The 17409-nt window shown below is 38.4% G+C and overlaps 1 protein-coding gene across 1 annotated transcript in view; it reads right to left on the bottom strand.

The window, feature by feature from the left end:
• WDFY3 (WD repeat and FYVE domain containing 3) overlaps positions 1-17409 on the bottom strand; it is a 113557-nt gene that overhangs the window by 30597 nt on the left and 65551 nt on the right. Inside the window, exons 25-36 of the mRNA XM_080618803.1 lie at positions 17240-17313; positions 16984-17145; positions 15592-15686; positions 13765-13885; positions 12351-12568; positions 9649-9839; positions 8352-8486; positions 6317-6496; positions 4781-5014; positions 2809-2908; positions 1097-1257; positions 291-520 (exon numbers count right to left, since the gene is read on the bottom strand). Coding sequence (XP_080474929.1) covers positions 291-520; positions 1097-1257; positions 2809-2908; positions 4781-5014; positions 6317-6496; positions 8352-8486; positions 9649-9839; positions 12351-12568; positions 13765-13885; positions 15592-15686; positions 16984-17145; positions 17240-17313 — 1901 coding nt within the window. The remainder of the gene's footprint in view (positions 1-290; positions 521-1096; positions 1258-2808; positions 2909-4780; positions 5015-6316; positions 6497-8351; positions 8487-9648; positions 9840-12350; positions 12569-13764; positions 13886-15591; positions 15687-16983; positions 17146-17239; positions 17314-17409) is intronic.

The following is a 17409-nucleotide window of genomic DNA, read 5'->3' as shown; positions in this document are numbered from 1 at the left end:
AGATTATCAAAGCATAACAACAAGTGGATAGGTAAGTACTTGTGTCAGTATTTTTAAATACCTCTGTAAAAGGAGCTAAAAATGTTCTCTATATCTGTGCTCCTCAAATCTAATTGTGTTTCAAAATGAATCACTTAAGCTTGCTTGCATTTCACCGGCTGAAATGTTGTTAATAGTTACCCAGAATTTGCTGACTTATTCGCAAGGTGAGTGTCATTGCTGAGAGAGAACAGGTACCTTAATACCTCACAGCCCTGGTTCTGGAATGAACTTCTGTCTGAAATACCTACCTTCCCACGTGCAGATTAATCAAACAGTGAGCTAGGCAGCTGATGAACTCTTGATCATGATTTCCAGGTCCCAAAATTAAGTTTCTGTTCACAGTAAGGACCCTTAGGGAATCAAGGAGAGCCACTTGCTGAGGAACAGTTTTGTGTGCCCTTGAGAACTGGTACAAGATGGTCCTGTTCAGGCAGTGATATATAGCATCCAGCGATAGCCCCTGAGATCTTCTTTTTGACTAAAGTGAAGAAAATCATGCTCAGATAGTAGCAGAAAGTCCATTTATTGGCACACAATCTTCCCCTGAATTGACCCATGCTCATTTTTTAAATTAGTATTTTACTGAAAGAGTCAATTCCATAAATTTCAAGGACTGAAATGACATTAATACACACCAATACGCTTGTAACTTTAACATCTATAAAGATGCTGCTGATTTCTAACACTAAAAGTCTTCTAACAATCTCAGATAAAAGTCCAGGAGGAAGCTTTCCAAAAATGATGAAGTTATTTTAGGAAGCTTCCCAAATTCATGTGAGGTAAATTTTATTGTTTATTTTGGGGGATGTCTAAGAAAACCCCAATGTAATCTGAAAGCAGTTTTTACTCAATGCTCCATAATAAAGCACTTCATACTGACAAGATGTGCTAGGCAAGCTCAGCAGAGAGAGAAAAAACCTGTGGGAAGAAAACCATACTTCTGGGCTGATCTGACATTTGTCACTAGCAGGTTGCTTAGTGACATCACTGCATGGATTTGAACATAACCTGTGAAAATGTTTTTGTAAGCAGGCTAGTGGAACACCACTGTTACCTGTGCAATGAGCTGGATTATGAAGTCCACAAGGAGTTTGGATTCTTTGTTGAACATGCCCTGCCAAAGCTTATCTACCACACGCTGTGTAAAATAAAAGACATTGTTCACCAGCACTTGGTAGCTTCCTCCACTTGTTATAGGCAGAGATGCATCTTCACCTAGGTAACAGAAAACCCCAAAGTTTTATTCATTTATCAAAAAAACTCCACACCTGCGTAAGTACATTCACATTAGTCTGTGCTTCCTAGACTTCTGTAAAAGACAGAAAGACTCAGTCAAAGCTAAAACATCCCTACAATGACATCTGATGGTAAGTGAACATTTTAAATCAACAGTGACAAAGACCAAAAAAAAAAAACGGGGGGGGGGGAGGGAGGAGCCTAAGCCAGGAAGAGTCTAGAAGAAATGGTACTCCTGTGATCCTGAGGCATCATATTTATGTATGGTCTTCTCCTTCAACTGGAGCTGCATGTGTGCAGAACCACCTGTAGCTTTTTAAAAAGATACCTTTGCTTTTTTAAAATTGAAAAGAACCTTTTTAAACACTTTGAGATGACAAATGATGTCACCTGGCATGACTTCTTCCTCACTTCACTTTGCTCAATAAAACTAAGAGTCAATGGGCATCAGTTGCACATGTCTGCATGTAAGTCCATGTCAGTCCAGCTGTATTAAGAGAAGTTTGGCAAGGACAAGTTCTTCCATTAAAAAAAAGATAATAAAAAAATCATCAGTGCTGTTGATTTTGCTGGAAGTTCACCTGCATTTATTCACTTGTTGCCTTATCTGCACATAAAGAAGCTGACAGCATTGCACTTGGAGGAAGCTAGCAAAACCTTGAAGACCTGGGAAAACTAAAGCTCTGCTCCTGTCCTGCACAGAAGTACTTGTAAAGGCAGGAGATTCTTCTGACAACTTGACTCAAAGCTTCATGTAACATGATTCTGGATTTATTTTATAATGCGCTGCACTCAGAGAAAGACAAATCAGTGCTGTGGCAGGAAACGGAGAGCACTTTCAGCACTTTCAAACAGGAATGCATGCTGTGCCATGACATTTAGAGTGGAAATAGAGCAGACTGAGAGCTCCTGGGAAGTCCAGCAGGCCATCATGAAACCCAACTGGGCACCTGAGCAGCGATATTCCTACAGGCCACTACAGAATCATCTAAATCCTCGTGGGTTTAGATGGCGGGACAGCCTACCCTGCTGACATCCAAGTTACAATCTTCTAATTCTCTTCCTATCTATTTATTAACTGGATCAATGGAGCATTAATCCCAGGATGGGGATTAGTAAAACTACAGCAGGGGAAAGAAACAAAGCTAATTTTTAAAATACTGAAGTCCCACCACGATAAATGGAGAAAAACTCCAAATCCTCTACCAAGGCAAGAAGGACAACAGAAGATGGAAGATCCAGTTTCAGTTCTTTTTGACATGACTGTAAATTGTCTGGCTCACATATCCAAAAGATTCACATCATATAGTTTTTCTGAAAGACCTCTGCCATGGCTTTGGCACAATCAACACAGCAGGGAAATATGCAAGTGCAGCAACATCATTTACACATCAAAGGAAAGGAAAGGGCAGGGAAAAAAAATAAAGGCCATCAAATTGTACCAAACCAGGGCACTAATAAAGAAAAAGTTAAATAATCAAAGCCTTTTGCTTAAATTAATAGATTGATAATTGAACATTGTTATATTACCCAGTAAAACATCAGCTGCAAGTAAATGGTCCATCACTCCATCCAAAACGTATGTCTGAAACTCCTTCTGCTGTGTTCGTGTTGATCTTTCAGGGGAAGCCTAATAAAAAGAAATACAATATTTAGATAACAAACATCTCTAAGTGATCAAAAAGAGGGAAGGGGAGGATGGTCTAAGTGAATTTCTCTTTTCTTAGCTTTTGTTAACTATGTTTTTTTTCTCTTAACTTTCTGCCTTGAGTAAAAAGTCTTGGCTTTATTCAAAAATTTAAGAATACACATCAAGTACATATCAGTTGTATGCGTTCTTACAGAGTGGGCATCAGTCCTATTTAAATCCAGTAAATTTATTTTCTGCCACCATAGGAACTGGAAAAGAACACATTCCAGAAAGATGCATGAACTTCTAAATAAACATATGGTTAAACTGTGATCTCCTCAGTAAAAAAAAGAGGAAATGGAACAGATCAAACATGTAAGTTGATCATCACTTCTATGTGGGGTTCTGCAGATTACTACAATGGTCTCTATATAGTCATTTAATGGATGGATGAGCTAAACCTTTCTAATTACCTTTGCACTTAAAGGGGAAAACCACTTTATTACTTTGTGGTTTTCAATGCATACATAATCATACCTAACTGAATGATCCCCTTAAACAGTCCTAGAAAGCAATATAACATTAAGTCATCCTACTTGGTTTTACCTTGTAATGGTTTAGCAGTGTGTACATACTCAATTCTCTGTTTTTGCTAAGAGGCCAGTGACGAGTGATAACAGATTAAGACATCATAAAGCAATTGCAACCAATTGAATACAGCCTCAAATATGCTTCCTGATGTTTGCAGGTAACTGCATCTTTCGACAATTCATTTTTTGCTTTGTGACAGGAGATGCCCAACTTACCCAGGAAATTTGTTAGGAAATATACAAGCATGATCCAAAATTCCTGCAGCTATCAAAAAGTTCAGGGACACTCAACAACATACAGACGACGTAACAAATTGTAAGTCTAGGGAGAATGTGAATTGATGTGAAGAGAACATTTCAAAATACATTGTCTGAAGAAAGGGTGGACAGTTAAACAGAAATTGAACTCCTCATTCCCTGTGTCACCATTAACAGAAGGATGCTTTCTGCAAGTGTCACGAACTCTAGAAAGTAATTTACAGGAAGATAACAGTTATACTGGTTTTGTTTTTATAGCATATGGTGCCGTATGTCCTGTCACTTCTTCTCTAATATGAATAAAAAAGAAACTTTAATATTTCTGCAGGGATTCACAGGGATTTTATATTTCCCACAAAGTCAATATAGCTGTCATGGTCTGAAAGATGTTTTAACAAATGAATCGCACTCCACAAAAATAAAACTTGAAGAAAGTTACAACATCTCAAGCTGCACTGTTGAATATCTAGTGTTGTGATCTGCTACTTGTGTTTCTAGACAAAAGGAAATAATGGCTAAGATGCCAAAATAAGATTATGGCTGCTCTAAATATAAATAAACCGTTCACATGATGTGCTCAGCAACTGACTGGCCAAATGAAAATTAAGCCATCCACAAACAAAAGCGGTAGTAGGACTGCAGTGTGGAGGGGAGAACAGGGCACAGCAAGAAAAAAGCCAGGTAGTCATCAGGCAGACTGTCAGCTCAAGCATCTGAGATGGTCACCAACTGATACAAATGCTGGAGGGAGCAGGAAGAAGTCCAGAAAACATTCTCAAAGGAAGGCTGAAATAAACCCTCTGCATTTGCTTTCTTAGGTTCTTCAAGCTGTTAAAGGCAAGCAAACTGCTACTTATGAGACAAAAGTGTTCCTTTTCTTTTTAACTCTTATTTCATGACAATTTACAGGATACCACTGAATCCTAGGTCATCACTCCTCTAACTTTAAAAGGTAAGTAGAGTATTTCAGGGAATAAAGTGCCACAATAACCAAAACAAAACACAAACCCCAAAGAAACTATACCTCTAGCAGAAGATCTACCAGTGGAGTCTGTTTGCTGGCTGGTGTGAGACATAAGTTATCAATTATCATCACACGCATGAAGTCAAACACAAACTTCTTGGCAGGATGGTTGGTTAGGTATGTCTTGGTGCCAACATTGCAATATTCTGATTGGCTCCTGTTCATGCCAGAATCAGCTGCGAAGGCTTTAAACTCTTCAGCTGGGGACCCAACTTCATCATCAAGATCAGTGACCTGTGAAACACAGCATGTTAAAACTCTACAGATCAGCAAATTAACAGCAGTCTTTTTGCTACTCTGCTCTCCATTTGTCTTTCTAAGATTGTTTGCTTCACAATTAGCTTCTTAAGAAGACTTTGTAAAAGATAATCATGTTCAGGATCAGTTCCCTAATACACAACAGAAGAAACATCCAAATTCTAGTTTCAGATTCCCATGGCAAACAATAATCAGTGAAGACTGGCATGAGCTGTGTGAACTAGAGGTCACATTTCACGTTCACTTACCACACTTGGGCAGAGGGAAATGCTGGAGGAGTAAACCAATTTGGAGTCAAGAAACTCCTCCAACAGCAAAGAGCTTCAGCTGTCAGGCAGCTACACAAAGTTTCAAGAGACCTAGCAGTTAAAGTAAAATTTGCTCTGAGGCACAAGGCTCCTCTAAAAAATCCATACAGGTGAATTCTAAACCAGCGTTATCAGTTTATAAGTGGCACTTTTTTCTTTCTTTTTTGAGAGTGAGCTCCTAGAATCTGCTTCAAGTGAAAGTTTAACTTGAAAGCAAAATAAACTGAGACTCATCAGCATGAACCTATAAAAACTGATCTCCCACTTTTATTGACAACAAAAAGATAGCACGCCACCAGTAAGTATTTCTGATGTATATCCTCCATAGTTCTAGCATTTGCCAACCTGTAGCCTAACTATCCTTTCATGTTCTTAATAAAACTACTTTCAAAAGTTGGCTAACAAGAACTATTTGTTTCCATTCATATCCTACAAATAATATCGTTTGTGACACTAAGCTCAAAGAATACTTCAGGCACCGACGCAAGCAAGGTTGAATTCACACCCTCTCCTGGCTCAAACTCAGTAGTTCCAGGTAATACAAGAACACTCTTTTGTGGTTAAGCCACAAGAGAGGAAACGGGAAGTGGGAGGAAAAAGAAGTTTTAGATTTTATCACACCCTCCAGAGCAGAGGTCTGAAAGCACAGGCTGACTCAATCTCTCTTGCTTTTATAAATCTGAGATAACATTGTTCATATGATTGAAAATAATCTTCCATTAGAAAACAAATGAAGTATGTACATTCATCTTAACATGCAGTTTCAGATGTTGCTGCACAGCAACTGCCTTTCAGTTGAACATACACTTCCCTCAGTTCCAAAACACAAATACAAATTGTCCAGCTCAGCCTTCACAATGACCTCTTCCTGCAGGGTAAGTAGAGCTTTATCTTTGTATAACTGTTAATTGATAAATCATCAAAAGTAACATTCAGGGTAAAAATAAAACTAACTAGTTGGATTTCCTACCATCTCAGAGTAAGGTCGGATGTTGAAAGGAAATACTGTTGCTGCCAGTGCACACAGGAACTCTGGACTCATCCACAAGGAAATGAGGTCCGGCACGTTGTGATATAAATATCGGAAGAATTGCATCAAGGTGACTGGATATTCTCGAAGCCAAGAGCCTTCTTCCTCTGACTGCCAAGGCTGGGTTTAAAAACAAACAGCATATTATTACACATGGCACTAATTGAAGAATGCTCATTTTAGAAAGGAGCTGCAGGAAGAGGAGCTGTAGGGTCAAATATACTACCACAACCATTTGTCAAACATGCAATGAAACACGTGATCATTACATGATCAAAGATGGGGCCAAATGTGTTCAATCACATGGACAAACACTTCTTCAAGCAGATCAGAAATAAGTAACTGAACACGTGGCCAAGTGTGAAAAACACATCCAGAACATGTCAAACGTATGTAGGAGTGCTTCTCAGAAACTGACCAAACAGTGTCCAGAACGCATGACTGAAGTGCCTGAACAAGTGACCTGATCAAACAAGTGACAGAAAATGTGTTTGAGCACATCATCAACATGTGATGAACCTGACCCAACATCACAGAACACTTGTCTGAGCATGTCACTATACAATGAACACCTGACCAAACATGTGACCAAACACATGGCTAATCTTGCCTCCATAATGTGTGACAACTGAACAAGCCAACAACTTCTAAAAAACACACGAATCACATGTCCAAACCATGCACCTACACGAGGTGACAATAAAACGTGGTAAGATAACGTGTCCAAGCAATCACAAACACGTGACTGAAGACATGTCAGCATGTCACCACATCGTAAGTGCATGAGAAACATAGCTGAACATGACAAACATCACAACAGGGCATTTCATGATAAAACATGCTAGAACAAGTTGCAATCACATGAAGAAATGTAACCAGATACATGGCTGAACATATGATAAACCCACAGCAATAACACATGACAGTAACCTATGCCTGAGCATGTGTTTGAGCACATCACAAACAAGAGCCTGACCACGTTTACAACACATGACTGACCATAAAGTCTGTGTCCTAACATGTAATGATTCAAATCATGTCGGCAAACATGACCTGACTCATGTCAATCCAAAATATGATGGCACATATGAACATAAACCTAATGACACAAGACAAGACTTCAAGGCAAAAGACAGCACGTGTCTAAGCATGTCACAACTGTCTGAACCATTTGTGAGGACCAAAAACATGACACCATCAAGAGACAGAACACGCGACAACAGCAACGTGTACCGCAGCAGATCACGAACATATCTACTGTTAGTACATGTCTAGAAGACGCTTCTAAAAGTGTTAACATGGGAGTGACATAGAAACAATGCTTCTCAGAACATATTGCAAACACATGATGACCAAACAGGCAACAGGTGATGCTTCTCAAACATTTCAGGAGATAATTTTCACCAGATAACAGACTCTGGTTCCAAGCAAATACAGAATTTTCCAACTGAGAAACCAACTTTTGCTATTCTTGAAATTAGATTCAAAGATGACACATTTTTCTGGCAGTAAATTCATTTCCTTCAGCATATGGCTATTAATAGTCAGGGGACTTCTCTGCATGTGCAAAGCTAATGCACGAAATCTGCAACTCAGATAGCTTTGAGCAGATGGGATATAGACTCTCAAACATTCCCCTACGGTGCTAATCAGGAAAGAAATTCAATGATCTCTGTCAAGGGCATTTTATCCTTCTGCTTTCTTGTTTTAATTGCAGGAAAACACAAAGCCCAGCCTTTTTGTGAAAAAAGCAGTGTTAATTTTATGGCCACTAATATTTCAACAGATACTGAAAAATAAAGATAGAATAACCCACAGACAATGATGGTTTTCACCCAAGTATTATGAGCCTAACTTACAGCTGAGTTTGTCATTACACTAACAAAACCTCAATTACTCTAACTAGGCTTTTGGGTACATGGCAAACTTGAACAACTCTGTATATTCAAATATGAACAAATTTATTTATGCTTACAGAATTCAGCATGCTCCTTAGCATTCCCAGTAATAAGAAGGCAGCTTCTGTGCAAACACTGTGTACTGAAGAAGTAACGGTGCCACAGGAGGCAGGAACTCCAAATATGAATGTCCAAATAGAGTCTAAATCAAACTGTAAGATGTGAAAGAGAAGAAAGAAGACATGAAATAATCTCTTACTCCTGTGCAATTTGGTACTGCTTTTATTATACCTACAATATGCTCATTTGGCAGTATCTAAAAAATGAATTGTTTTACGTCCTCCAAACTTTACCCCCAAAAGCTTCATATGAAGGTCACTGAAGAAATTCCTTCTAACCATGTGCTAATGTAATTGCAACTCTTACCTCTTCAAAGAATTTAAGTGTTTTGAAACAAGAAGAGACCTGTCAGCACTAGTGCTGCACAACCACCTCAGCCTAATTCACTCACATCTAGAAGTAAAACCCGCACGGTATCCCACAGAAAAAAACCCCAAACAAATCAAAACCAAAAGAAAAAAAACAAGTTGTATTTTGCAGCAAGTGCAAATAATTAAAAAATAGAAAAGGACAAAGTGTCCACCTCTAACATTAAGAGCACTATTGCTAAATATTTTAAGTACTTTAATTTAAATTTATCAGTGCCGTACTTCAAAGCTGTAAGCAGGAGGTTAGCTTCATTCCTTTAACTTTCTGTAGCACAGTACTGAATGTGCTGTCAAGTATTCCCGTTGAGAAAACAAGCAGGCAGAATACCTTTTGGTCTGAAATTCTTACTTTCTAGTTCCCGCTGATAAATAAATGTTAGCACTGCATCCATTCTGAACAGGCACCTTGTCTATCTGGAGTGTGGCTTTTCTCCATAAAGCACTATACTAAAGCTTCCTAGGACTTTGCTGTATACCATATAATACCTACTCATTTACATACAATTAAAACAAGTCCAAAATCAACCTTTTTCTGAAATAAAAGCTACCTGGTTGCAAAAAAGTACACCCCTTTCAATGCTTACACCATGCCATCTTAAACCACAGATCTGCTTCTCATTTGACCCAAAACACACCAGAAAGACACCAGCAACAGCTATGCCGTAACAGGCTGGCTTCCACATACTCCCACAGTACCTTGTACTCCCACCCCAAACACAGCACTAAACACCATATCACGACCGTGAGTCAGCTGCAGAGAAGAATGAGGGGGCCTGGTTAACCCATTATTTTCTTTCATGACAGACAGATTTACATTTACATTTCACTAGGTAATCCCTACCTGGCGACCCCGATTACACTGGCTGCTGATGACAGGTGCACTGACCTGCAGGTTTTCAGGCAGTTCAGTGACAGGCTGCTGCAGGAAAAGGGCCATAAGGAGGAAATAGAGTGCAGGTACATTAGTGTGCTTCGGGAGAAGGGACTGCAGAATGGGAAAGCCTGGGAAGTGACAAGCATCCCGGTTAATCTCCCGGACTGTCGATCTGCCACCAGCACTCCTGCCGACATTGAAGCCTGAGATGAAAGTACAAAAAGCCAACAACATTAACTGGGAAATGCCCATGAAACTCATGCTTACCCAAGTAGTGAACTTGAGAGAGTGCCTCCTCTGAAATTCATGCCATAAAACATGAATGTGTGCATACAGACTATCACAAGCATATTACACAATTCTGCTGCAAATGTCTAACTTTTTAATCAATAAAAAAAGGAAATGATTGCCTTCCAATACCATATAGATGACACTGCTCCCTACAGACTGCTTAATGCCACTTCATATACACACAGATCCTTTTGCTGACTGTGACCACAATTTTAGACTTTTAAAACACACAAGCTTCTGAAAAAAACCCCATATTTTTCTGGGTGAGAGCAAAGATATTTGGTTGATTAACCTTAATCTCAGTTACAGGTTCATATTAGCAAGCAGCAATCCCATTGTCCATTTAAGTTGATGGGCAGCTAATTTGCTTCCACAGATGTCTCAGAGCACCTTGTAATCAGCTGGTATGAAGCATTAAATGCTCTTATTTTGTCTTAAGTGCTGCCAGAAGTACAAAACTCACCTCTTCTGACCCTAATTCTACCTAAGTATTTAATCTTCCTATTAAAAAACCACACTGGGATGGTAGAAGAGCTTATTTTCAAGTGAGGAAGGAGGCAGGAAGACAACTCAGTCTCCTCACCAGCACAAACAGTAAGGCATTCTTCTGACACTGCCAGAGAGGAGACTGTTTTTCTGAGGCTCTTACACAGATATTCTTTCCACCAGAAATTGTCTTTTTAAACAGAAAACATCTACAAGGAATCAGACTAATGAAATCTTTGCTACAAAGTTGCAGGAAATCCAGCAGCAATCTTGAACGAAAATGGCTTGTATTTGTTCTCATGAGAAATCTTGGAGCCAATGTGTTCTAATTTATTAGAAAGCACGTGGTATAAAAATTAGATAATCTGTCACTATCAGTTGAAGAGACACGTTTTAAAAATATCTGTTTGGTCACAATCTATCTTGGATTCAATTAAATTGATACTACAGTAAGAAAAATAGGAAATCTCTTCAAATACTCACCAAATGTGACTGTAAACCAAAACCCTATTCAGACAGATTTTGTGACTGAAGAAAACGTTTATGTTATTGGACATTTTAAGTGGATACTGAATAAACAACAGTCAAGCCCCTATAATATCAATGGTTTTCAAATTAAAGGCACATGATGAAGAACGCATAGGATACTTAGATTTCAAAGAGACAAAGCAGGAAAAAACTGGACTTCATACTTTCATTTCAGGAAAAGCTCTCTTCCTGAAGTAAGGTCACTTTAGCACAAAACCAGATCATATACTGCTGCAACACAGAGAGGTGGTTCCTTGTACAGTCATTTTATGAACAACAATCAAGTTGAAAGTACTATTAGTATCACTGTCCTGATCTAAAGACTATTCAAGAAAGTTGTGAATGTTTAATCCCTGGCAGTGTTCAAAGCCAGGTTTGACAGAGCCTTGGGTGACATGGTTTAGCGTGAGGTGTCCCTGCCCACAGCAGGGGGGTTGGAACTAGATGATCTTAAGGTCCTTTCCAACCCTAGATATTCTATGATTCATGAAAGACTCTTATTTAATGTCAATGGGTTTGCATCACTGTCTGAATGGACATGCATCTGGAAAGCACTACCTTATTCTGACTAAAAAAAGAGATCTATGGGAAATCACCACTATACCTGGCGATACGTGCACAGAATTGACATCTGTTATTTCAGACACTTGGAGCTGCATATTCAGGCAGCTCAGAGATGCTCAAAATGGGTTCTGTAGCGCTAAAGCCTTATACACTGAGCTCTAGATCATATGCAATAATGGAAAAGTCTCATAACCTGGATGAATGAGGCTTTATGAACCTGCAAAGTCTTTAATATGAGAGAGAGCAGAAGCATGCATGTGTGTAAAGAATGCAGTAAAAGGGAGAGGAAAATAAAGGCTGAGATGGCAACATAAACACAGAAATTCCCAAGATAGCAAAGAAAAATCCTGGTAAATGTAATTGGCACAGAACTCACTAGACAAAGCGGCTCAGGTGTAACACCGCATGATGCTCTAAGTAAACAAACAAGGAAATTTTACTGAGTCTTTATTAGCTGTGCACATAAGGTTCTTGTTGCTACATTTGCATCTAGCTCAGATGTGCCTACCAGGGGACATACTTAACCTTACCATGGTGGTAACAGAAATAAAAAAGATTAGCTACATAGACTTCATGCAGATGACAAGGTCATACTGAGTTTACAGTGAAATCTGTGCAGTATCAACTGAAGAGCAGTTTTGCAAAGCTGCTCTCTTTTGTCTAGGAAATCTAACTCTGAATTGTAAGAAGAATGAAGTGCAGAGGCACCTGGTTGCAGCACATGCAGCAGTAACAGAAAAGATGCGTCTGCCAGACAGTATTCAGGCAATAACCCACACCTCAACATACACACACACACACACTCCTGCGCAATCCTTCAGTCATGAGAGGCTTAGATGCCATACCTAGCACAGTACCAATCTTGTTGGTCAAGACAGAATCCGTCTGATCGAGCCAGCCTCCACCACTGAGACCCTCCTTAAATTTGATAAGGATGGACTGATTACTCAAGAGGACTACAAGAATTCGCATGGCTGCTGTGACTGTGGTGGAATGCAGATGTTCTTCCATAAACATCATAATCCAATCAAAACCAAGTGTCTTGATTAGTTCTTCACAAGCCCTAATTAAAAAAAGAGAAAAAAAAAAAAGTCACATTTTACAGCATTTAGTTTCCTACTAGATTGTAAAAATCAGTGTCCTCCAATACAGGGCAAAATTCAAGATCAGAAAAAGTTCAGCTCTATTGAAGAATTAACTGAATTCTTAGGTAAGTTTGTGACACAACAGGAAATGCTGCTCACCAAATCTTGTCAAATGGAACACATTCAGTTTTGCAGAAAGGGAAGACTAAATACAGCTCCTTGGACTATTCCACTGAATGAGATTTCTCCAACTCCTGCTTTTGACAGCAAATGTGGAATGTTGAACTGGAAACATTTATCCACAAATCATAATTTCTAAATACTTTTCACTGAGCCTTACACAGAGAATTTTCACAAGCGTTTTTAATAAACTGGTATTAAAAAATGAAGGTTCTTTAGTTGGGATTTTTTGTTTTGTTTTAATTAAGGGAAGAGTTGCTTAAAAATATTTGAAAGAATATGCTCTTTCTTTATTTTTTTTTTAGCAGTATTACTGAAAAACTCAAGCACATTCAGGTTGTATGTCAACCAATGCTCAGTCAATCACTACATAATCTACAGTCACCATACATTCACAAAATGCCTCCAGCATATTCAAGACAGCCTACTGGGCAGTTGCTTGAAAGTTATATCTTATCAGGGTTTAACTTGACAGTGTTGCAAAGTCTCTTCTCCAACTCACTATGACTCCAGTGCCTCATTAAACTATAATATCATGTTCCCTTCCATGAAGAATCAGAAGCAAGTAATCTCCCCTCAAATCTACTACATACCTTGCTTTCCTGCTGATATTTACTTCTGTTGCTCCTAACTTGAAGCATAAGTTTCTACTAATGCTGTCAATCATGGTCTTATACTTTTTTTTAAAGAGTCAAACAAAAAAACATTTAATGCAATAATTGAAAGATATGCATTAATTACACCAGCATCTGCTTTGTACTTGCTTAGTACTATTATTTTTGCTACCACAACTGACAACATACAACTCAATAATCACGTGTTCCATTTCCGCTAGCATACCCAAGGATAATTCAGTGACATCTGCATAAATCATTCAGTAGTTCCTACAAATTTATATAATTCAACTAATCAAATTGAATGGGGGCTGTATAATTCTTCCCCCTAGAAATAAAAACATATATCCTTTCCCTATCTCAAGTTTTTTTGTACTTACTGCAAATTAACAGTTGTCTTGTCTTTAGATGTATATAGAAGTTTCAGTAGGATATCCAAAAGCCTGTTCCGCAGTAGAATAAGATTAGCTGAAACAAGTCCTCCAAAATCATCCTCTGTTCCTAAACATTAAAAAAAAAAAGAAAATTAGGCTTTTGGAATTCAGACATTTTAAAGGCTATTCATGAATTCCATACATACAAATTATTATCGTCACACAGAGTTTGGTCAGTTTGAAGAATGGGTAAAAGGCAATTGCAGCTTCTCAGATAGTAATCTAAGCTGAGGTGGCCAAAATTAACTAAGACAGTCACTCCTGGCAGGTAGAGACAGAAACAAACACTGCCTCACCCCACCCCAATCTCTCCTTCCCGACAACATGGTAGATAAACATTTTGGATTAAACTACTAGGCGGATGGGAATCCCAAGAAAAAACTTGATACTTTCTAACTCCCTCCGAATCTAAGAAACTGGGAGAAACAGACCCCTAAATTCATCATTGGTTGATAAAAAACACTTACTGCAAACCAAGACAATACATGCAGCTCAGGAGTAACTTTACAGTTATTTTGTGAATCCCTCTTATTGCACCTTATGCTGTCAATGTAAAAACCATGTTTTAACACTATTTAAAAAACCAGAAAATCACGGCTTGAGGTGATATGCAAAAATGAAGACAGATCAGGGAATCATAGAATGGTTTGGGTTGGATAGGATCTTAAAGATCACCTGGTTCCAACCCCACTGCCATGGACAGGGACACCTTCCTGTAGATAAATGGAAACTTTCTGAGACAAGGTTTTGTCACAGACACAAACACAAAGCATCTTCTATGGCAGAAATACAGAGGAACTAGTGAAGACCAGTAACCTAAAAATCTCATGTCCTTTGGTTCAAAAGCATTTCTCTCCATTCTTGTCACAGCCTGAATTTCTCCCCAAGGGTCTTCAGTTCCCCCAAGGCATGCAAAAAGCAGCTCAGGCTGTGGTTAGCCTGGGAAAAAAAGATAGCTAACCTGCAGCAAGATCACCAATCTGTACCTCTCTCCAATACCCACACCCCTCTTTTTCACTGAAAAGCACAAAATTAATCATCTTGGAGAGTTCATAAGGCACAAGAGGTGCATAGGGGGATGATGATGAATATGCAGACTGCCTAAATCTTGTTATTTGGGAAACCAAACCAATAAAGCTAACTTTGAAGCAAAATCACTTCTCTTTCCACTTGTCCCTGCACACCAGTATATTCCCAAAGTGATACAAAAAGAGGATCTTTAGGCAATCCTTCTAGTTATTTGGGTGACATCCACTATAGGACTAAAACATTTCTGTTCAGAAAGACTGATCAAAAATGCAACTGCAGAAGCCCCTTTTCTTTAGGAAAACAAAGCTAGAAATGGTCCCCAAACAATTCAATATAAGCATTCTTGAAGGACAGTAAAACTTCCTTTTGGCCTAAAAAAAACCCCCTAGACTGTCTTAGTAATTTCTTCTGCTTCCTCCACACCTGGAGGGCACAGGCACCTAGTAACCCATTTTTGTCTTCTTTTTGTCCCCACAAAGCAGCAGAGATGCACTGCTGATCTGAAGTGAGTGGAAGAAACAGAATGAAACCATGCAGTGTTAAATGAAGGAAGCCAAAGTACATGGGTTTTGTACTGCTTTGCACACAATACTGAAAGCTAAAGTACCACAACTAACTAGCAGCCAGATTATAACAAAATTGAAATATTGCTAACAACACTATTTCTAAATTTTACATATTTAAGCACAGAAGGGATCAAAAAGTATTTCGCTTCTACTGCTTTTAAGCCATGCCATCACTTACCGCTGTCAAGCTTTTCCTCGTTGTTTATTTCCATGACTACAAACTTCTCACAGACTGCGAATGTAGGTAAAGTGGAAGAGATGAACTGTCCAAACCTTAATGTGCACAGAAAAAATATCATTCATTGATATGACAGCTGCACTCTCATCTATCAATAATTCACCCTTAACATAAAACCAGAATACTAGTGACAGGCAGATATCCAAAAAAGCCAGCTTTCTCACACCTCAAGACTGAGGAAAACAGTCTCCATCTAAAGTCAGTAGCCAAAAACCAATTTAATGTGTAATAATTAATGGAATCTTTGCAGACAAGTCTGTACATAAAGGACTCTGAAAGTGCTAGGATTCAAAAAAGGAAAGACGGAGATACCACCAAGTCCTAATAAAAGGAATACCACAAGTTAAACCATTACAGCTTAACATGTATTATGTAAACAGTGATTACTTGACTCTGGTATAACATTTATGTCTATAGCTTAAGGTGATGAAGTCATGGGTTTCCAAGACAAGACGATTATGCTTCTCAAAGAAAGGAGATGCAATATATTCCTCTTCTTTCTGGAACTAAGCTGGAATGGTCCCTAGCTAGTAAAACTTTTCCCAAATTTGACATTATTTTTCATTTTATGTCCAGAAATGGTAACAAGGAACACTCAGGCATTCTACAATCTGTTTTATAACTATTTAATCACAAAATTAATAGTTTTCTAAAACAAAGACAGGCAAGATGTTCATGTTGATGCTCCTGATACTTTCAATTGCACTTAAACTGAGAAGCTGAAAACGTGACCATTTGTATGCAAAGAACTCCCAAACCCTGCATATTTAATCCATTTCCATTATAATTAAGGAGGAGATAAGAAAAATTATCAAGAAGCAGAACTTATTTAAAAGCATTTAAAACAATCCTGTATGTATGAATCACAATTACTTATGTGGCTTTCATCAGTCAGAATAATACATATCTGACAGCTTTAAATATTGTTTTACACAGTGATGATTAAGAAAAAAATCTTGAACTAAGCCTTTCCTGCAGGGAAGTAATCAAAGCTGCATTTTAACCAGCAGTAATAGTCAATGATATTTTAAAAAAGTGCTCAATACTTCAAAAGTACAAGAGAGCTGCAATATAGCACCTTTGCTTTTCACCTGAAGAACATTAAGCCAGTTTAATCAGTCAGTCATACCTGGTTAGATACAAACAATTTAATACGCAAATCAATACATTAACAAAATTATTGCCTATGGCTGGTTCATCTCACAGGAAAAATTCAGTACATGAGCATTTCAGGTTACTTACTCTACAGCAGTATGACCATGGAGTATTTTTGATCAAGATCACCAACATAATAAACATAAGAAGGCCAGATTTACCACAGGTGTGGGTTACCTGAGCAAGTCATAGCTGCTAGGAAAGCCTTGAAGCAAAAAGCTCAGCACATTACTAATCGCAGCAACAGTAGGCTGGGACAGAGACATATCTCGAAGAGTCAAGAGCAGTCTTGGGATGAGTTGGAAGTCCCTCATTAACTTCGCATTCTTTGCTGCTTCACTGGAAGAAGAAAGGAAGCAATTTAAAATTGAAGCATCCCCTACATATTACCTAAACCTCTAAGTCTCATTACTAAGCTGTCATTGCTTCATACCTTGACTCTGTGAGAAGTTCGATGAAGTGCTCAAATAATGACAGATGAAGCTCATAGGGTGCATGAAGCCAGACCTGAAATACAGAATAATTATTTTTGTACACAAAACCATTTTATGATTAAAAACTGACATTAATATACCAAAAGTTATGAAAGGCTTGAAGAGATTT

The sequence above is a fragment of the Psittacula echo genome (assembly GCF_963264785.1).
Source record: "Psittacula echo genome assembly, chromosome: 1".
Classification (NCBI taxonomy): Eukaryota; Metazoa; Chordata; class Aves; order Psittaciformes; family Psittacidae; genus Psittacula; species Psittacula echo.
The sequence above is the reverse complement of the archived record's forward strand: the minus strand, read 5'-3'. Positions and strand labels throughout refer to the sequence as shown.